General features: G+C 42.2%; 2 protein-coding genes across 2 annotated transcripts; one reads left to right on the forward strand and one right to left on the reverse strand.

The window, feature by feature from the left end:
* The first annotated feature begins 3,973 nt into the window (after positions 1-3,973).
* On the forward strand, positions 3,974-14,135 carry LOC135541699 (rab GTPase-activating protein 1-like). Its single transcript, XM_064968012.1, has 8 exons — positions 3,974-4,679; positions 8,205-8,276; positions 8,602-8,712; positions 12,197-12,301; positions 12,755-12,838; positions 13,064-13,135; positions 13,302-13,568; positions 13,890-14,135. The coding sequence occupies exons 1-8, from the start codon at positions 4,569-4,571 to the stop codon at positions 14,133-14,135; spliced, it is 1,068 nt and encodes a 355-aa protein (XP_064824084.1). The 5' UTR covers positions 3,974-4,568.
* Positions 14,136-16,646: 2,511 nt separating this feature from the next.
* On the reverse strand, positions 16,647-17,872 carry LOC135541700 (cocaine- and amphetamine-regulated transcript protein-like). The gene is made up of 3 exons (XM_064968013.1): positions 17,741-17,872; positions 17,499-17,582; positions 16,647-17,161 (listed from the first exon to the last, which is right to left on the reverse strand). The coding sequence occupies exons 1-3, from the start codon at positions 17,870-17,872 to the stop codon at positions 17,054-17,056; spliced, it is 324 nt and encodes a 107-aa protein (XP_064824085.1). The 3' UTR covers positions 16,647-17,053.
* Between the last annotated feature and the right edge of the window lie 3,767 nt (positions 17,873-21,639).

Raw genomic sequence — 21,639 nt, forward strand, 5'->3', positions numbered from 1 at the left:
CCCACATCATAGTTCCGCTCTGCCGGACCCAGCTACTTAGAAAAGAAAGCGCAGGGATGAAGCTTCGGTGGCGTGCCCGAGTGCTGAGACAGCACGGCTCCAACCCCAGCCTCGGACGCATCCACCTCCACTATGAATGCTAACGACGGGTCCGGATGCACCAACACGGGAGCCCCAGTGAACAGCGCCTTCAACTTGTTGAAGGCTCCATCAGCCTCTGCTGACCACCGCAGACGCACCGGCCCCCCCCTTTAGCAGTGAGGTAATGGGCGCCGCTACTTGGCCAAAACCCCGGATAAACCTAGTAATTGGCAAACCCTAAAATCCGCTGCACCTCCTTTACCGTGGTCGGAGTCGGCCAATTACGCACAGCGTTAACGCGGTCACACTCCATCATCATCCCCGAGCTGGAAATGCGATAACCCAGGAAGGAAACGGCTGGTTTGGAGAACACACATTTCTCAGCCTTGACGTAGAGGTCATGCTCCAGTTGCAGAATAGGAAGCCAATTCTAGATTTAACTTTGGATTGGAGATGCTTAATGTGAGTCTGGAAGGAGAGTTTACAGTCTAACCAGACACCTAGGTATTTGTAGTTGTCCACGTATTCTACGTCAGAGCCGTCCAGAGTAGTGATGTTGGACAGGCGGGCAGGTGCAGGCAGCGATCGGTTGAAGAGCATGCATTTAGTTTTACTTGTATTTAAGAGCAATTGGAGGCCACAGAAGGAGAGTTATTGGCACTGAAGCTCGTCTGGAGGGTTGTTAACACAGTGTCCAAAGAGGGGCCAGAAGTATACAGAATGGTGTCGTCTGCGTAGAGGTGGATCAGAGACTCACCAGCAGCAAGAGCGACATCATTGATGTATACAGAGAAGAGAGTCGGTCCAAGAATTGAACCCTGTGGCACGCCCATAGAGACTGCCAGAGGCCCGGACAACAGGCCCTCCGATTTGACACACTGAACTCTAATCGGAGAAGTAGTTGGTGAACCAGGCGAGGCAATCATTTGAGAAACCAAGGCTGTCGAGTCTGCCGATGAGGATGTGGTGATTGACAGAGTCGAAAGCCTTGGCCAGGTCAATGAATAATGCTGCACAGTATTGTTTCTTATCGATTGCGGTTAAGATATCGTTTAGGACCTTGAGCGTGGCTGAGGTGCACCCATGACCAGCTCTGAAACCAGATTACATAGCGGAGAAGGTATGGTGGGATTCAAAATGGTCGCTAATCTGTTTGTTGACTTGGCTTTCAAAGACCTTCGAAAGGCAGGGTAGGATAGATATAGGTCTGTAGCAGTTTGGGTCAAGAGTGTTCCCCCCCTTTGAAGAGGGGGATGACCGCAGCTGCTTTCCAATCTTTGGGAATCTCAGACGACACAAAAGAGAGGTTGAACAGGCAACAATTTCAGCAGATAATTTTAGGTAGAAAGGGTCCAGATTATCTAGCCTGGCTGATTTGTAGGGGTCTAGATTTTGCAGCTCTTTCAGAACATCAGCTAACTGAATTTGGGAGAAGGAGAAATGGGGGAGGCTTGGGCGAGTTGCTGTGGGGGGGCAGTGCTGTTGACCGGGGTAGGGGTAGCCAGGTGGAAAGCATGGCCAGCCGTAGAAAAATGCTTATTGAAATTCTCAATTATAGTGGATTTATCTGTGGTGACAGTGTTTCCTATCTTCAGTACAGTGGGCAGCTGGGAGGAGGTGTTCTTATTCTCCATGGACTTTACAGTGTCCCAGAACCTTTTTGAGTTTGTGTTGCAGGAAGCAAATTTCTGCTTGAAAAAGCTAGCCTTGGCTTTTCTAACTGCCTGTGTATATTGTTTTCTAACTTCCCTGAAAAGTTGCATGTCACGGGGGCTGTTCGATGCTAATGCAGAACCCCATAGGATGTTGTTGTGTTGGTTAAGAGCAGTCAGGTCTGGAGAGAACCAAGGGCTATATCTGTTCCTGGTTCTAAATTTCTTGAATGGGGCATGTTTATGAATAACATAGACATCACTGCAACCTGGAGTCAGATGAGGCCGTTTTAAAACAGTAATATTAGAACAAATAGTAAGAGTAAAGGATCATAAATGGTCACAAATAAGTAAAGACAGTTTCATGTGTTTGTTTCCCTTCTGTTAATTAGAGGCTCCTGGTTCATCGGGGGAGCCATCCCTGTGTTGTAGTTCAGAGATGTGATCAATCTATACAAAGCTCTGTGGGACCACAAGTTGTTTACTGTCGCTGAGATATCATGAATAAGAGACAACGTGGGTAGAATTGAGAGAGAGAGAGAGGGAGAGAGAGAGAGAGACAGCTTTTGGGTTGCATCTTCTGTGATGTGTTCAGATGTATTGTAAGTATTACTGTAGTGGCAGGACCAGTTTAAACTCCTGACAAACCTCTTTCAGCCCTGGCCTTCTGGAGACAATAGCACTGTGAGGAGAGGCACCCACACACCACACACACACACACACATACCACACACGCGCATACACACACACTCATACCACGCACGCACACACACACACACACACACACACACACACACTAAACACTCCAGGGTAAATATCCTAAATACCAGGCATAGTACAGCATGAACCTTCTTACCTGTCAGTTGAGAGGGCATCATTAATATGTGTGTTCTACGTGTGTGTCAGTGTGTGTGTGTGTGTGTGTGTGTGTGTGTGTGTGTGTGTGTGTGTGTGTTGACTGGGTTGGGGGGTTTCAGTGTGGAGGAGTGTGAATCTCTTTACAGGGATGCAATAGAGAGGGAATGAGAGGAGGGTGAAGAGAATAAGAAAGAGGAGGACAGCAGTAGGTGTGTCTGTGTCACACACCTCGTATATATAAACCCCGTCAAACCTGTACCTCTTCATTTGTATGTGTTTCTGTGTATGTTTCGTCCACTGCTGTATCTGCCTGCTAGCTGGAGTGTGTCTGTGTGTTTCATACACATGTTGGACTATGCCCTTGGATTTTACCTTTGGACTACCTGAGTTAGTTTACCTGGCTTTCAGCTCTTCCCAGGTTTTTCACAGGTACCGTCTCTGACCTGCTGGAGTTCACCTGTCTCGGGGTGTTGACCTGTGTATATCTGACTGACTGGGAGTTACTATCTCTGCTGGAGTTCACCTGTCTCGGGGTGTTGACCTGTGTATATCTGACTGACTGGGAGTTACTATCTCTGTTGGAGTTCACCTGTCTCGGGGTGTTGACCTGTGTATATCTGACTGACTGGGAGTTACTATCTCTGTTGGAGTTCACCTGTCTCGGGGTGTTGACCTGTGCATATCTGACTGACTGGGAGTTACTATCTCTGTTGGAGTTCACCTGTCTCGGGGTGTTGACCTGTGTATATCTGACTGACTGGGAGTTACTATCTCTGCTGGAGTTCACCTGTCTCGGGGTGTTGACCTGTGTATATCTGACTGACTGGGAGTTACTATCTCTGCTGGAGTTCACCTGTCTCGGGGTGTTGACCTGTGTATATCTGACTGACTGGGAGTTACTATCTCTGTTGGAGTTCACCTGTCTCGGGGTGTTGACCTGTGTATATCTGACTGACTGGGAGTTACTATCTCTGTTGGAGTTCACCTGTCTCGGGGTGTTGACCTGTGTATATCTGACTGACTGGGAGTTACTATCTCTGTTGGAGTTCACCTGTCTCGGGGTGTTGACCTGTGTATATCTGACTGACTGGGAGTTACTACCTCTGTTGGAGTTCACCTGTCTCGGGGTGTTGACCTGTGTATATCTGACTGACTGGGAGTTACTATCTCTGTTGGAGTTCACCTGTCTCGGGGTGTTGACCTGTGTATATCTGACTGACTGGGAGTTACTATCTCTGTTGGAGTTCACCTGTCTCGGGGTGTTGACCTGTGTATATCTGACTGACTGGGAGTTACTACCTCTGTTGGAGTTCACCTGTCTCGGGGTGTTGACCTGTGTATATCTGACTGACTGGGAGTTACTATCTCTGTTGGAGTTCACCTGTCTCGGGGTGTTGACCTGGGTATATCTGACTGACTGGGAGTTACTATCTCTGTTGGAGTTCACCTGTCTCGGGGTGTTGACCTGTGTATATCTGACTGACTGGGAGTTACTATCTCTGTTGGAGTTCACCTGTCTCGGGGTGTTGACCTGTGTATATCTGACTGACTGGGAGTTACTATCTCTGTTGGAATTCACCTGTTAGAGGGAGCTCAGCTGTGTATCAACACGTGCCTCTCTGCTACTGGAGTTTATTTGTGTGAAAGAGTTTACCTGTGTGAAGGAGGTTTACCTGTGTGAAGGAGGTTTACCTGTGTGAAGAAGGTTTACCTGTGTGAAGGAGTTTATTTACCTGTGTGAAGGAGTTTATTTACCTGTGTGAAGGAGGTTTACCTGTCTGACTGGAACACCTGTTGGAATTCTGACTAACTAATTCTTTGGAGCTTCTCTCTCCTGCTGGGGTTCACGTACCTGAGAGTAGAGGCCTGCATCCTCCAGCTGTGTGTGTGTGTGTGTGTGTGTGTGTGTGTGTGTGTGTGTGTGTGTGTGTGTGTGTGTGTGTGTGTGTGTGTGTGTGTGTGTGTGTGTGTGTCAGGATGATGGAAGAAGTGTCTATCAGGGTGGCATATGACTCCCACATCATAGACCAGATGGCAGAGGAGGAGATACTGGCCTGCCTGATGGCCGAGTCTATAACCAAACACACGGTGAGACCACAACCATGACACAACCATACCCAAACCCACAGTGAGACCACAACCATTATACAACCATGACACAACCATACCCAAACACACGGTGAGATCACAACCAATATACAACCATGACACAACCATACCCGAACACACAGTAAGACCACAACCACTACACAACCATGACACAACCATACCGAAACACACGGTGAGACCACAACCATTATACAACCATGACACAACCATACCCAAACACACGGCAAGCCCACAACCATTATACAACCATGACACAACCATACCCAAACAAATGGTAAGCCCACAACCATTATACAACCATGACACAACCATACCCAAACACATGATGAGACCACAACCACTACACAACCATGACACAACCATACCCAAACACACGGTAAGACCACAACCATTATACAACCATAACATAATTGCTGCTGTGTCATAGAGCATGTGGTCATACAACAACAACAGCAACAACCACCGACTACAGTATTATAGGACAGCCCTCTAGTGGCCATGCAGACTAAACTCTTGTACCATCTCCCCTGCTCTAAGGCATGACATTCACAACAAGGACCAGGGTTACTAAGCATTTGCACCAGATGTAAAGGTTGAACTTCTTGTTATCTTTTTAGGAGGTTTGACTGTTACATGTGAAGACTATTATCTTCCGTGCGTTGCAAAATGTGCTCTCTCTCTCTCTCTCTCTCTCTCTCTCTATTCAATTCAATTCAATTTTTCAATTGAAGGGGCTTTATTGGCATGGGAAACATACAGTTGAAGTCGGAAGTTTACATACACCTTAGCCAAATACATTTAAACTCAGTTTTCACAATTCCTGACATTTAATTCTAGTAACAATTCCGTCTTAGGTCAGTTTGTCACGCTCTGACCTTTACAATTTTTCTCAATTGCTAAAACACAATTTCTGAAACCTTGCTCCATTTCCTGATTACATTCAACCCAAAACGTCATCTTCAAGCACTATTTACATAACCTCTGACTCCTCTTGCAAAATGAAACATTTGCCTCAAAACAGTTTTACCTGTGTTCATAATCAAACACTGCTCTCAAATCATAAACAAAGGGATCAAAATGATATACACTCTCAAGCAGTCAGTAAACAATAGACCAAAAAATAGAAAACACATTGTTCAAAACATACAATTCTCAGGGAGAAGTACATTTTTAATCTAAAAAAAAAATCATATTTTTCCGTCATTGTCTTTTGATGAACGAAAACATGTTCTATCATAGTAGCTCAAAATTGATCAGAAATTACTACTCTGCTTTGCTCTTTGCAATTTTGTTTTTTGTTCTTCCTCCTCCTTGTACCCCTATTTTTACAGTACTGTACCCTGCATCTCTGTTCTTTGTTGATATGAACCCTGCAACCAGTCAAAATCTATTGAGCAGTCAGTCCTGTTAATAAATGGAAAGCACAATGTTCAGGGCCAGACAATTTGTCCATTGTACAGCCTACAATGCACTGTACTACAGTATCCATTCTCAGACTTTCTCCTTCCCACCTTCAATAACCTGTTTGCTCTCTGAACTGGCTTATATTGGTTGTGCTGCATCATTTGAAACAGGTTAAATCAATTTGGGTGGTTGTGTTTAATCAATGACATACGTTCTCTATTTGTATTTGATTGTTGCCACTTGTGTTTACCAGTATGGATGACGTGCATTAGAGTGCAGAATGTGTTTTGAGAATGAGAATGTGTTTAGAGTTTTGCTGAAAATTTTCCTACCTCATGATGCCATCTATTTTATGAAGCGCACTAGTCCCTCCTGCAGCAAAGCCCCTTTACAACATGATTCTGCCACCCCCGTGCTTCACAGTTGGGATGATGTTCTTCGGCTTGCTTTTCCCTTCAAACATAGCGATGGTCATTATGGCCAAACAGTTCTATTTTTGTTTCATCAGACCAGATGATAATTCTCCAAAAAGTACGAACTTTGTCCCCATGTGCAGTTGCAAACCATAGTTTGGCATTTTTATGGCGGTTTTGGAGCAGTGGCTTCTTCCTTGCTGAGTGGCCTTTCAGGTTATGTCGATTATAGGTCTCGTTTCACTGTGGATATAGATACTTTGTACCTGTTTCCTCCAGCATCTTTACAAGGTCCTTTGCTGTTGTTCTGGGATTGATTTGCACTTTTCGCACCAAAGTACGTTCATCTCTAGGAGACAGAACGTGTCTCCTTCCTGAGCAGTATGATGGCTGCATAGTCCATGGTGATTATAATTGTGTACTATTGTTTGTACAGATGAACGTGGTACCTTCAGGCATTTGGAAATTGCTTCCAAGGATGAACCAGACTTGTAGAGGTCTACAATTTGTTTTCTGAGGTCTTGGCAGATTTCTTTTGATTTTCCCATGATGTCAAGCAAAGAGGCACTGAGTTTAAAGGTAGGCCTTGAAATACATCCACAGGTACACCTCCAATTGACTCAAATCATGTCAATTAGCCTATCAGAAGCTTCTAAAGCCATGTCATCCTTTTCTGGAATTTTCCAAGCTGTTTAAAGGCACAGTCAACTTAGTGTATGTAAACTTCTGACCCACTGGAATTGTAATAGTGAATTATATGTGAAATAATCTGTCTGTAAACAATTGTTGGATGAATTACTTGTGTCATCCACAAAGTAATGTCCTAACCGACTTGCCAAAACTATAGTTTGTAAACAAGAAATTTGTAGAGTGGTGGAAAAACAAGTTTTAATGACTCCAAGTGTATGTAAACTTCCTACTTCAACTGTATGTTAACATTGCCAAAGCAAGTGAAATAGATAATTAACAAAAGTGAAATAAACAATAAAAAATTAACAGTAAACAATAAACTTACAAAAATTACAAAATAATTAACACATTTAAAATGTCATATTATGCATATATACAGTGTGGTAATGATGTGCAAATAGTTAAAGTACAAAAGAAAAAATAAATAAACATAAATATAGGTTGTAGTTACAATGGTGCTTGTTCTTCACTGGTTGCCCCTTTTGCTGCTGTGATGGCACACTGTGGTATTTCACCCAGTAGATATGGGAGTTTATCAAAATTGGATTTGTTTTCTAATTCTTTGTGAGTCTGTGCAATCTGAAGGAAATATGTGTCTCTAATATTGTCTTACATTGGGCAGGAGGTTAGGAAGTGCAGCTCAGTCATCACCTCATTTTGTGGGCAGTGTGCACATAGCCTGTCTTCTCTTGAGATCCAGGTCTGCCTTCGGTGGCCTTTCTCAATAGCAAGGCTATGCTCACTGAGTCTGTACATAGTCAAAGCTTTCTTTAAGGTTGGGTCAGTCACAGTGGTCAGGTATTCTGCAACTGTGTACTCTCTGGTTAGGGTCAAATAACATTCTAGTTTGCTCTATTTTGTTGTTGTAAATTATTTCCAATCACTCCATCTCTGTTTGTGTAATATAACTTTCTCTCAATCAAACTTGGCTGTTGTTTATGTATGCTGAGCCTGTGGACCGTTCTCTCACTCAACCTTGACTGTTGTGGTTCTACAGGTTCCCAGTAAGAAGGCCACGCTGAGAGATAACCAGCCGCAACAACAGGATGACCACGTAAACAGATACCAGGTAGGACCAAACCGTTAGCACTTTGATACGTATTAAACCTAACCCCTCTCTCCCTCCCACCTCCACCCAACTACCCAACAATACAGCAAAACCCCACCCACTATTGCTACTCCCCTCCCCCACTGAAACAGTCAGTATCACCATGCACCCCTCCCCCTTATACCCAAAAACAGCACTCTCTCTCTCTCTCTACCCCCCAAACCCACCAGAATGTGTGTTCCACATTCTATAGCAATCTATAGGGAGAACCTGCCTGTGTTCCATGTCCTGTGCATTCTAAGGAGGTAGAACCTGACTTTGTTCTCTGTTCTGTGTGTTCCTGCAGAGGGAGAACCGTCAGCTGCAGCAGGCCAGTCTGCGTCTGGAGCAGGAGAATGATGTTCTGGCCCACAGACTGATCACCAGCAAGATCTCCCTGAGGACCGACCTGGATCAGGTACACCCCACATCAACCCCACATCACCCGCTAGCCCCCTACTTCCTAGTCTCTCCCCCTATTCCCCTAGCTCCTAGTCACTCCCCCTAATCCCCTAGCTCCTAGTCACTCCCCCTATTCCCCTAGCTCATAGTCACTCCCCCTATTCCCCTAGCTCCTAGTCACTCCCCCTAGCCCCCTAGCTCCTAGTCACTCCCCCTATTCCCTTAGCTCCTAGTCACTCCCCCTATTCCCCTAGCTCCTAGTCACTCCCCATATTCCCCTAGCTCCTAGTCACTCCCTCTATTCCCTTAGCTCCTAGTCACTCCCCCTATTCGCCTAGCTCCTAGTCACTCCCCCTATTCCCCTAGCTCCTAGTCACTCCCCCTATTCCCCTAGCTCCTAGTCACTCCCCCTATTCCCCTAGCTCCTAGTCACTCCCCCTATTCCCCTAGCTCCTAGTCACTCCCCCTAGCCCCCTAACTCCTAAGCACTCCTCCAGCCCTCTAACTGTAGGCACCTCCCCTACCTCATTTACCCTTTCCCTATAAAAAATAACATTTTCTACACTCTTAGAAAAAAGGGTTCTAAAAGGGTTGTTCGGCTGTCCCCATATGACAACCCTTTTTGGTATCCAGGTAGAACCCAATTTGGTTCCAGTAAGAATTATTTTGGGTTCCATGTAGAACCATTGATGAAAAGGGTTTCACATGGAACCCAAAAGGGTTCTACCTGGACCAAAAAAAGTGTTCTTCAAAGGCTTCTTCTATTGGGACAGCTGAAGAACTGTTTCATGTTCTATACAGCACCGTTTTTTCTTAGAATGTAATGTAATCTAGCCCCTACTCCCTAGATACTACCCGAGATACTACCCTAGATACTACCTCCTAGATACTACCCTAGATACTACCCTAGATACTAACTCCTAGATACTACCCTAGATACTACCCTAGATACTACCTCCTAGATACTACCCTAGATACTACCCTAGATACTACCTCCTAGATACTACCCTAGATATTACCCTAGATACTACCTCCTAGATACTACCCTAGATACTACTTCCTAGATACTACCTCCTAGATACTACCCTAGATACTACCTCCTAGATACTACCCTAGATACTACCTCCTCGATACTACCTCCTAGATACTACCCTAGATACTATCTACTAGATACTACCTCCTAGATACTACCCTAGATACTACCTCCTAGATACTACCCTAGATACTACTTCCTAGATACTACCTCCTAGATACTACCCTAGATACTACCCTAGATACTACCCTAGATACTACCTCCTAGATACTACCTCCTAGATACTACCTCCTAGATACTACCCTAGATACTACCTCCTAGTAACTACCCTAGATACTATCCTAGATACTACCTCCTAGATACTACCCTAGATACTACCTCCTAGATACTACCCTAGATACTACCCTAGATACTACCTCCTAGATACTACCTCCTAGATACTACCTCCTAGATACTACCTCCTAGATACTACCCTAGATACTACCCCTAGATACTACCCTAGATACTACCTCCTAGATACTACCCTAGATACTACCCTAGATACTACCTCCTAGATACTACCTCCTAGATACTACCCTAGATACTACCTCCTAGATACTACCCTAGATACTACCCTAGATACTACCCTAGATACTACCTCCTAGATACTACCTCCGAGATACTACCCTAGATACTACCTCCTAGATACTACCCTAGATACTACCCTAGATACTACCTCCTAGATACTATCTCCTAGATACTACCCTAGATACTACCTCCTAGATACTACCCTAGATACTACCTCCTAGATACTACCTCCTAGATACTACCCTAGATACTACCTCCTAGACACTACCCTAGATACTACCCTAGATACAACCTCCTAGATACTAACCTAGATACTACCTCCTAGACACTACCCTAGATACTACCCTAGATACTACCCTAGATACTACCTCCTAGATACTACCCTAGATACTACCTCCCAGACACTACCCTAGATACTACCCTAGATACTACCCTAGATACTACCCTAGATACTAACTCCTAGATACTACCTCCTAGATACTACCCTAGATACTACCCTAGCCCCTACCTCCTAGATACTACCCTAGATACTACCTCCTAGATACTACCCTAGATACTACCTCCTAGATACTACCTCCTAGATACTACCCTAGATACCCTAGATACTACCTCCTAGATACCACCCTACCTCCTATATACTCCTAGATACCCCTAGATACTACCTCCTAGATACTACCCTAGATACTACCTCCTAGATACATACCTCCTAGATACTACCCTAGATACTACCTCTAGACACTACCCTAGATACTACCTCCTAGATACTACCTCCTAGATACTACCTCCTAGATAATACCTCCTAGATACTACCCTAGATACTACCTCCTAGACACTACCCTAGATACTACCCTAGATACTACCCTAGATACTACCTCCTAGATACTACCCTAGCCCCTACCTCCTAGATACTACCCTAGCCCCTACCTCCTAGATACTACCTCCTAGATACTACCCTAGATACTACCCTAGCCCCTACCTCCTAGATACTACTCTAGATACTACCCTAGATACTACCTCCTAGATACTACCCTAGATACTACCCTAGCCCCTACCTCCTAGGTACTACCTCCTAGATACTACACTAGATACTACCCTAGACACTACCCTAGATACTACCTCCTAGTTACTACCTCCTAGATACTACCCTAGATACTACCCTAGTCCCTACCTCCTAGATACTACCCTAGATACTACCCTAGCCCCTACCTCCTAGATACTACCCTAGATACTTCCCTAGCCCCTACCTCCTAGATACTACCCGAGATACTACCCTAGATACTACCTCCTAGATACTACCCTAGATATTACCCTAGACACTACCTCCTAGATACTACCCTAGATACTACCCTAGATACTACCTCCTAGATACTACCCTAGATACTACCCTAGATACTACCTCTTAGATACTACCCTAGATACTACCCTAGATACTACCTCCCCTAGATACTACTCCTAGATACTACCCTAGATACTACCTCCCTAGATACCCCTAGATACTACCTCCTAGATACTACCCTAGATACCTCCTAGATACTACCTCCTAGATACTACCCTAGATACTACCTCCTAGATACTACCCTAGATACTACCCTAGATACTACTTCCTAGATACTACCCCTCCTAGATACTACCCTAGATACTACCCTACCTACCTAGATACTACCCTAGATACTACCTCCTAGATACTACCCTAGATACTACCTCCTAGATACTACCTCCTAGATACTACCCTAGATACTACCTCCTAGATACTACCCTAGATACTACCTCCTAGATACTACCCTAGATACTACCCTAGATACCCCTCCTAGATACCCTCCTAGATACTACCCTAGCCCCCTATCTCCATACACATATATGTACAGACACACAGACTTCTAGCGTGTTGTTGGGCCCACAGGCGGAGGACAGAGTGGATGAGCTGACCAAAGAGCTGCTGAAGACCAGAATGAAATTGAAGAATGCAGAGGAAGAGAAGAGAGGGAAGGAGGAGGTGGCTGCTCAGGTAATCTCTTCTATTCTATCCATCCGTCCTTTATGTTTCTATACTTTGATGTAAGGTAATAATGTAATATTATGTTAGATTTATGGTAATAATGTAATATTATATTCTATATAATGTAATGTTATATTCCTATTTATGGTAATAATGTAATGTTATATTCTATTTATGGTAATAATGTAACTATTATAATAATATAATATTGTATTCTATTTATGGTAATAATGTATATCTATTTACTAATAATGTATTCTATGTATGGTAATAATGTTATATTATATTTATGGTAATATTTATGGTAATATTGTAGTATTCTATTTATGGTAATATTATTATATTATATGTATGGTGATAATGTTATATAATATTTAGGTAATACTGTATTATTGGATTATATTTATGAGTAATAATGAAACATTTAATTCTGTGTATGGACATGTATTTACCATTTCACAGTTGAAGGAGGTGTTAAGGACAAAGCTGGACAAGGCTGAACCAGAGGTGAAGAGGAGCTCAGGCATCATCTCAGACTACAAACAGGTACAGCGCACACACACGCACGCACGCACGCACCTCCACGATACGCACGCACGACACACACACCACACACTACCCTAGATACTACCTCCACACACACACACACACACACACAGATACACACACACACACCCAGACACACACACATACTACACTCCTAGACACACCCTACACACACACACAAACACTACCAGATACTACCTAATGCTATATTCCTCTGTCTGTCAGATCTGTTCCCAGCTGACCAGTCGGGTGGAGAGGCTGCAGGCGGCCCACAGAGAGGACCTGGACAAACTCAGGGTGAGGAGGAAAATGACACCGTCTGATGATGTCACAGTTTGGCAATCACACAGTTTGATGATGTAATTTGTTCTGTATGGATATCACCTCTCACTCTGCATGTTTATAATAAAACACTTTTGAAGTGTCTGGTAAAAACCCTCCCACCCTCTCCTCCCTCTCTCAGAATGCTGTGATGGCGTGTTCTCACTGCCGACAGGCTCTAGATTCTCCAATCATGGAAGGCTTCAGTTCCACAGCCCCGTACCAGAGAAGAATCAGCACCAGAGAACCAGGCCAGCAGAGAGACAAGGAAACAGAACTAGACCAGCAGACGACTGGTACCAGGGAACAAGACCAGGAGAAGGTGTGTCTGAGTGGCCAGGTCACAGAGCTGGAGAAGGAGCTGGCCCAGACTAAACTACAGATGGTGGAGGCCAAGTGCAAGATCCAGGTCAGCTCAGAGCACACTACACACTTTATAGTGCACACTACACACTTAATAGTGCATACTACACACTTCATAGTGCACACTACACACTTCATAGTGCACACTACACACTTCATATTGTACATGTTCACAGTACATAGTTCATAGTACACACTCTTTAATGCACGGTACACACTTCATAGTGCACACTACACACTTCATATTGTACATGTTCACAGTGCATAGTTCATAGTACACACTCCTTAATGCACTTCTACACACTTTTTTTCTGGACAGTACACACTCCATAGTGATATATGATGTGTTGTGTTGTCCCCTGTGTAGGAGCTGGAACACCAGAAGGGGGTGCTGCAACGTGATCTCCAGACAGCTAGGAACAGCTGGCTCACCAAGACTATACGGTCAGCCGGAGGGGGTCTGCAGAGCAGCAGCCTACCCAGGGGGAGAGCCTCTGCAATGGGGCGTTCTCTACATGGCCTCCCCCTCTCAGCCTGGAGCTCCAGGAGACTGTCATGGGCCCCAGGAAGGACCGGGGGGAGATGTCTGAAATGGAAGGGAGGGGGAGAATGACAGCAAGAGGACATACTGAAAGTATAGATAATATGTATTGGAATGATTATACATTTCTATTGGTGATTGTTTGTTTCTGCATTCTAGTGCCTATTTTGGTTTTATTTGTTATTGTCAAAAACAGATTTGGATACAGGAGTTTTATGTATGATTTATGTATTGCTTTGGCTCTTAAACTCTTAAAACAAAACTCCAAACTGGTAACACTTGTAAGGCGCCCAGTCCTTCATTCAAAACGTTTCATTGTGCATTCATTTTTTTATTTGATTTGTTACATACAGCAGATCTCTGATCTTGTCAATATCGAGATTTACATTATTTTTTTTACAGTGAAGTAAATCAATAGTCACCATCATTGTAGTACATTCAAGTATATATTCATACTTTTTCTGTTTCTACTTTACAGACATTTTCATTAAGTAGTTCTCAGAATCTGTAACAGACAAACCAGTTGACATGTAAAGTCAGCCAGGTCACCTAGGATACAAGTCAGTATTCGACGTCCATCCATATCTGAGGACGTCCACAGGTGATGTTTAAATAAAACACTAGGAGGAACGGTGAAAACGCTGTTACCTTCAAGTGCTGTTTTGATTTTCATAAGTATCTGCCTCTGATTCCAAATTTTGGAAGTTTGAATCCAGCGACAAAAAGTTGTTTTTGAGATAATTGTTTTAAGCCTATCCCAAACCTTAACCTCTTACATCTATGGGGGCGCTATTTCATTTTTGGATGAAAAACGTTCCCGTTTTAAACAAGATATTTTGTCACAAAAAGATGCTCGACTATGCATATAATTGCTACCGTTCAAAGAAAACACTCTGACGTGTCCAGAAATACAAAGATATTCTCTGTGCGTGCCCTTTAACGTGAGCTTCAGGCAAAACCAAGATGAGATGGCATCCAGGAAATGACAACTTTTTTTTGAGGCTCTGTTTCCATGGTCTCCTATATGATGTGCTGTGTTGTCCCCTGTGAGAGGAATGAGTCTGCCCTTTCTGTCGTTTCCCCAAGGTGTCTGCAGCATTGTGACGTATTTGTGGGCAGATCATTGGAAGATTGACCATAAGAGACCACATTTACCACGTGTCCGCCCGGTGTCCTGCGCTCAGGAACTGTCATGGGCCCCCAAAGTCACCTGCCAGTATTTTTCCATGCGATACAGAGAGGAAAGCAAGCTTCCAGGACATACTGCATGTCAATGAAGAGATATGTGAAAAAACACCTATTGAGGACTGATTCCAAACAACGTTTGCCATGTTTGGTTTATATTATGTTTTATTTGTTATTGTCAAAAAATCCGGAAAAGGAGTTTTATGTATGATTTAGGTGACTGAATTTGGCTCTTAAACTCTTAAAACAAAACTCAATGTAGAAAACGGAACGATTTCTCCTCAAAGACGTTTCAGGAAATTCACTTTTTTATTTGATTTGTTACTGAGAGTCTCCTCATTGAAAACATCAGAAGCTCTTCAAAGGTAAATTATTTTATTTATTTGGTTATCTGGTTTTTGTGAAAATGTTCATTAACATGCTTCTCAAAATGCTATGCTAGCTTTGACAAACTCTTACACAAATTAGTCAATTTCTATGGTTCAAAAGCATATTTTGAAAATCTGAGATGACAGTGTTGTTAAGAAATCGGCTAAGCTTGAGACGCATTATTTTCATTTTATTTGATTTTCAGAAATCGTTAACTTGATTATGCTTTTGAGCCTGAGGCTTTGAATCAGCGATCCCGGATCCGGTTTTTGAGATAATTGTTTCATCCCAAACCTTAACCCTTACATGAACCATTCAGAGTTAATTCCTAACTTTAAGATTTCGGAATTAATGCCTAAACCTAACCTTAAACACTTGAAATTTGAAATTTGAGAAACATGGATGAAGGTCTAATTCTGATGTGAGACTGTGAGATCTAGTTGTGTAATGTATAGGTTTACCAAACATATACGTGATCATCAATTTAAAGCAGTTCGATTAAGTAATAGTAAATTGTCTTTTATTAACAAAAGAAAAGAGAAACATATCAAAAGTGAGTATGCATTGTGCACGGCAGTTACGTCGTGGCGAAATCCTGCACGGTAGTGGTACTCTCTCTATTCTACTCTTTTCCTTTTGGCATGGTTAATACCTGCCTGGCGCCCGAACAAAATCTTTATCTTTACCCCTCGAATAAATACCGTTACAACGTTATATGAACATGTACAGCAATGTGAAACATGTATTTCTAGATGAAACACCGATTAAGTTTGGTGAAAATGTGTGATTTTAAGTGTTGTACTTAGTCAATTGAAAATGAGCTTAATGTTTTGAAACGACTGCCTTTTTGGTGATCGGTTTTGAGTTTTGTACTAAGAGTAATGAAAATGTACCACATGGCCTACTTATTAAAATTGCACTGAAGCATACAAACAACTGTAAATCATCTTAAAAACAAGGACTTTATTGATCACATTGAATTTCTTTGTACTTAGTCAAAATAGACGAGACAGCAGAGAGCACAGATAAAGGAACAAGTTGGGTAGTGTCTTAAATTACACACTATTCCCTATAAAGTGCAATACTTTTGACCAAAGCAACATAGGACTGACAAATAGGACTCCGGCCAAAATAGAGCATTATAGGGAATAGATTGGTATTTGGGATACAGCCTTTATGTTAGACAACAAACCCTCCATTACACACCAGGGTCCCGTTCAGGACAGGAGAGGGCAACATACTGAAAGTAAAGCTGACATGATTCCTATTCACTTTACATGTCAGAGACATATCTGTTCAACATACAATATTTCTGTCTGAACGTTCCACGATCTGAATGTGCTCCTCTGAATGAGGCAAAAGCTTCTGTTCTCTCTCTCCTATTTCTCTCTGCTCCCCCCCCTACACCGTTTATCATTTTCTCTCCTCTTCTCTTCTTACAAACACTTGAGGACATAGAAGTTGCACGTAGTCCCACGCGGACACCCGCACAGCGTTCCGACACGCGCACCTTTGCGAACAGCGCACTGCTCGCCAGCGTCACACTGGGAAACAAACAAACAGTTTGTTATTTAATTGAATGATGATGGTAGTGGTGGCATCTGTCTACAGACTATGTGATTCTGAAACATCTACACCGGTTTTCCAGAATCAGATTAATCCTAGCAACTCCTGAACTATATATATATTTTTAAACACTGTCAATAGAAAACCTTTATCGAAAGTCCCGTTTTGACCATTTGAAACACGCAATATAAGGCTACACTCAATGAAGAAGTAAAATGCATGACAGACAGGCTAACTACTTAAAAATAATTTATTGATAATAGGACTTTAACCACTTTAAAATGATTGATCAGGTCTATTCAGGTCTATTCTTACCGACGGCAGCCAGCCAAGCTTCTTTTCTGATAACGGCATCTGTTTGTTCTTCAGTTTCTCCAGAACTTCTTGTAAAGCTTCAATCTATATGACAGAGAAAAACAAACAAAAACGATAGGCTGCTATATATATATATTATAGCTAGAAAACAAGTACAAAGAGAGGGATGAATCAACTAAACTATCACATTGACAAGCGCACAAACCAAACAACTTCACAAACATAAAACAATTTAAACTTACCAGATCCTTCTCTTCTTGTGATTTGTGGGGGAACTCTAGAGCACGAGTCTCAAACTCCAAGGAGGTGTCGTCAGCGAGACAGAGACATGCGCAGCAGGAGGCGGTGAGGAAAAGCAGTAGAATGCTGGCCATGGTGCTGAAACAACCAGAAGGGATGAAGATACAACAGGGCTTCTGCAGGTGGTTAGCAGGGGCTTGGTGAACACTGGGCGGGTCAGGTGGGCTATGATTCAGGGTGATAGATTCGGGGGCTTGATTTTATAGAGTTTGCTGACATCATACAGCTACTGTAATATGTATGACCACTGACATGAGCGGAGTGACAGAGGTAACCACTGACCGGAGAGGGTCATACGCACGCGCCAGAGGATGTTGTGATGGAGAGGCGTTGTCTGATAGAACACCTCTGTTCACCTCTTTCCAATAATCCCAGGTCACAGCCCCTGGCTGTTGAGACCAATCTTTAATCAGCATCCAATTTCCTCTTGGGTGTGTGTGTCTGCCTAACCTCTCATTTGGTGTACACAGTGAGCAGGCCTGAGACTCTACATCACAGGATAATCTCACCAGACCACGTAAAGAACCCACCTCTCTCCCTATCTCTCTCACACACACACAATACTATTTCCAAGCAAGAATTCTGCTTGAGAATGGTTTAAGTGGGGAGAGGAAAACTGAAAACCATCTGTTATTGGCTGAGAGGTTTGGAACTCTCTTCGTCTATTAACCTTTCTAGCGAAGGCGTTACGCTAGCGGAACCCCTCGACAACATTCCGCTGAAAAGGCAGCGCACAAAATTCAAAAATATTTTAGAACTTTAACTTTCACACATTAACAAGTCCAATACAGCAAATGAAAGAAACTTCTTGTTAATCTACCCATCGTGTCCGATTTAAAAAATGCTTAACAGCAAAAGCACAACATCACATGTTGGATCACTGCCAAGTCAAAAAAACAGCCATTTTCCCAGCCAAAGATAGTAGTCACAAAAAGCAGAAATATAGATAAAATGAATCACTAATCTTTGATGATCTTCATCAGATGACACTCATAGGACATCATGTTACACAATACATGTATGTTTTGTTCGATAATGTGCATATTTATATCCAACAATCTCAGTTTACATTGGCGCCTTATGTGCAGTAATGTTTTGATTCCAAAACATCCAGTAATTTTGCAGAAATACTCATAATAAAACATTGACAAAAGATACAAGTGTTATTCACAGAATTAAAGATAGACTTCTCCTTAAAACTTGCTATGGCAAGGAGTTCCCTAAAGGGAACACCCCCTCCATTTTCAGCTGAAAAGGTGGCGCGGGAAATAAAATAAAATATTCTTTAGAAATATTTAACTTTCACATATTAACAAGTCCAATACAGCAAATGAAAGATAAACATCTTGTTAATCTAACCACCGTGTCCAATTTTTAAAATGTTTTACAGCAAAAACACAAAATATATTTATGTTGGATCACCACCAAAGTCAAAAACACAGACATTTTTCACAGCCAAGGATAGAGTCACAAAAGCAGAAATATAGATAAAATGAATCACTAACCTTTGATTATCTCCATCAGATGACACTCATAGGACATCATGTTATACATGTATTGTGTGTTTTGTTTGATAATGTGCATGTATATATATATATATATATATATATATATACAAAATCTCAGTTTACATTGCCGCATTTGATAAACATTGATAAAAGATGCAAGTGTTATTCACAAAATTAAAGATAAACGTATCCTCTATGCAACCGCTGTGTCAGATTTCAAAAAAACTTTACGGAAAAATAATAATCTGAGAACGGTGCACAGAACACCAATTTAGCAAAAGAAATAGCTGCCATATTGGCATCAACAGAAGCTACAAAAAACACTATAAATATTCACTTACCTTTGAATATCTTCATCAGAAGGCAGTTCCAGGAATCCCAGTTTGACAATAAATGACTGATTTGTTCCATAAAGCTCATCATTTAGCCACGTGTTGTTAGCTTGTTCAGCCCAGCATTCAATCCTCAAAAAGCCAGAGCAATTCCTCCGGACAAAAAGTCAAAAAGTTCCGTTACAGGTCGTAGAAACAAGTCAAATGATGTATGCAATCCATATTTAGGATGTTTTAAACATTACTCAGCAATAAGGTTCCAACCGGAGAATTTCGTTGTCTGAAGAAACGCATTGGAATGCAAAAACACTCTCTCGTGACCGCGCACAATGAGACCGAGGCTTTCTGCCAGACCACCAACTCAAAGAGCTATTATGAGCCCCTCCTTTATAGTAGAATCATACAACCAGAATTTAAAGACGGTGATATCTTGTGGAAGCCCTAGGAAGTGCATGCTCATCCATATCTAAGATGGACATCAAATGGCACTGTTTTCAAAATTGAGTTCTCACTTCCTGTTTGGATTTCTTCTCAGGTTTTTGTCTGCCATATGACTTCTGTTATACCCACAGACATAATTCAAACAGGTTTACAAACTTCAGTGTTTTCTATCCACCAGTAATAATAATATGCATATATTCCCATCTGGGAAAGAGTAGGAGGCAGATTACTCTGGGCACGCCTTGCATCCAAAAGTGAAAATGCTGCCCCTAGCCCCAACAGGTTTTAACCTGTTATGGCTGCAATCCCCTTATCGGGATAAGTGTCATCAACAACCGCTGAATAGCATAGCGCTACATACAATAAATATTACTATAAATATTTATATTCATGAAATCACAAGTGCAATATAGAAAAACACAGTTTAGCCTTTTGTTAATCCACCTGTCGTGTTTGAAATTATGCTTTACAGCGAAAGCAATCCAAGTGTTTGTGTAAGTTTATCGATCACACGATAAAACATTAAGTACACTTAGCATCAGGTAGCTCCGTCACGAAAATCAGAAAAGCAATCAAATTGATTGTTTACCTTTGATGATCTTCGGATGTTTTCACTCAAGAGACTCCCAGTTACACAACAAATGTTCCGTTTGTTCCATAAAGATGATTTTTATATCCAAATTACCTCCGGTTGTTTGTCGCGTTATGTTCAAAAATCCACAGGAAAGAGCTGTCATGACAACGCAGACGAAAATTCCAAATAATTTCCATTATGTCCACAGAAACATGTCAAACGTTTTTTATAATCAACCCTCAGGTTGCTTCTAAAATATATAATCGCTAATATATCAACCGCAAATGTCTTTCACAGTAGAAGAGGGGAAAACAATGGCTGTCCAAATTCTGTTACGCAAGCAAAACTCATGTGACCACTTGACGCGATGTTATCGTTCTGGCTCATTTTCAAAACAAAAGCCTGAAACTATGTCTGAAGACTGTTGACACCTTGAGGAAGCGATAGGAAAAGGAATCTGGTTCATATCCCTTTAAATAGAGCAAAGGGAGGCTTTGGAACATGGAGTTTTCAAAATAGAAGCCACTTCCTGCTTTGATTTTCCTCAGGGTTTCGCCTGCAATATCAGTTCTGTTATACTCACAGACAATATTTTGACAGTTTTGGAAACTTTAGACTTTTCTATTCAATACTAATAATAATATATATATATATATATAGCAACTGAGACTGAGGAGCTGGCCGTTTACAATGGGCACCTTTTCATCCAAGCTACTCAATACTGCCCCTGCAGCCATATGAAGTTAATGCAACCGCTGTGTCAGATTTCAAAAAACTTTCCGGAAAAAGCATAATCTGAGAACGGCGCTCAGAGCCCAGCCTGAGAAATATCCTCCATTTTGGAGTCAAAAGAAGTTAGAAATAACACTATAAATATTCACTTACCTTTGGTGATCTTCATCAGAAGGCACTCTCAGGAATCCCAGTTCGACAATAAATGACTGATTTGTTCCTTAAAGTTCCATAAAGTCCATAATTTATGTCCA

The sequence above is a fragment of the Oncorhynchus masou genome, chromosome 6 (genome assembly GCF_036934945.1).
Source record: "Oncorhynchus masou masou isolate Uvic2021 chromosome 6, UVic_Omas_1.1, whole genome shotgun sequence".
Taxonomy (NCBI): Eukaryota; Metazoa; Chordata; class Actinopteri; order Salmoniformes; family Salmonidae; genus Oncorhynchus; species Oncorhynchus masou.

Coding starts and splice junctions, on each gene's coding strand:
- LOC135541700 (XM_064968013.1), bottom strand. CDS start 17,872: ATGGCCAGCATTCTACTGCTTTTCCTCACCGCCTCCTGCTGCGCATGT. Junction 17,583..17,740: donor CACAAGAAGAGAAGGATCTG/GTAAGTTTAAAT, acceptor TCTGTCATATAG/ATTGAAGCTTTACAAGAAGT. Junction 17,162..17,498: donor AGCTTGGCTGGCTGCCGTCG/GTAAGAATAGAC, acceptor TTTGTTTCCCAG/TGTGACGCTGGCGAGCAGTG.
- LOC135541699 (XM_064968012.1), top strand. CDS start 4,569: ATGATGGAAGAAGTGTCTATCAGGGTGGCATATGACTCCCACATCATA. Junction 4,680..8,204: donor AGTCTATAACCAAACACACG/GTGAGACCACAA, acceptor GTGGTTCTACAG/GTTCCCAGTAAGAAGGCCAC. Junction 13,569..13,889: donor AGGCCAAGTGCAAGATCCAG/GTCAGCTCAGAG, acceptor TCCCCTGTGTAG/GAGCTGGAACACCAGAAGGG.